This window comes from Cynoglossus semilaevis, chromosome 13 (genome assembly GCF_000523025.1).
Source record: "Cynoglossus semilaevis isolate Cse_v1.0 chromosome 13, Cse_v1.0, whole genome shotgun sequence".
In the NCBI taxonomy this organism is placed as follows: domain Eukaryota; kingdom Metazoa; phylum Chordata; class Actinopteri; order Pleuronectiformes; family Cynoglossidae; genus Cynoglossus; species Cynoglossus semilaevis.
Window position 1 is genome coordinate 10,909,575 of NC_024319.1, and position 638 is coordinate 10,910,212.

General features: G+C 38.4%; 1 protein-coding gene across 1 annotated transcript in view; it reads left to right on the forward strand.

Moving 5' to 3' along the window:
* LOC103388487 (retinoic acid receptor RXR-beta-A-like) overlaps positions 1-638 on the forward strand; it is a 7,965-nt gene that overhangs the window by 4,013 nt on the left and 3,314 nt on the right. The window contains 2 exon segments of the mRNA XM_025061410.1: positions 1-9; positions 129-258. The exon segment at positions 1-9 is cut by the window's left edge and continues 149 nt beyond it. Of these exon segments, the coding sequence (XP_024917178.1) occupies positions 1-9; positions 129-258 (139 nt within the window).

The following is a 638-nucleotide window of genomic DNA, read 5'->3' on the forward strand; positions in this document are numbered from 1 at the left end:
ACTCTGTGAGTGAGCAGCGCAGCCCACTTGATTGATTCATCAGCGTCAATAATTGGCATTAACACATTTTGACATAATCTTGTCACTGTGATCATTTTGTTTAGATGTACAATATTCTTTGTTTTCAGCCACATGATGCTGTCACCAACATCTGTCAAACTGCTGACAAACAGCTGTTTGCTTTGGTGGAATGGGCGAAGAGAATCCCTCACTTCTCTGAGTTGCCCCTTGATGATCAGGTCATTCTTCTGCGTGCAGGTATGACCCAGCTGCTGCAGTCAGAAATGTAATAGTTCATAAAATTAGATACATGTTTTTTTTTCAATTCCAATAGCATTTAAAAATATCTCAACTTTTATTCTTGTGATTTACATTTTTTATTTGCACCTTTAAAGATGAAACAGGGTTTTCTGAGACTAAAAACTGGAGGATATTTAGTTTTAGCAAAACAACTTGAAGAGGGACATGTTGTAGGCACTGTTGCTCTATCGCAGTTATTGTGCATCCGTTGCTGTCCCAGTCGTCCTCTCCAGAGGGACGCATTAATGTTGTCAGTTTGAACAAAGAACTGGATGAAAGTGATGCAAAAGTAGTTATTTAAAACGTGGGTTTAGAGTTAGTCTCCATTAAAATCTACC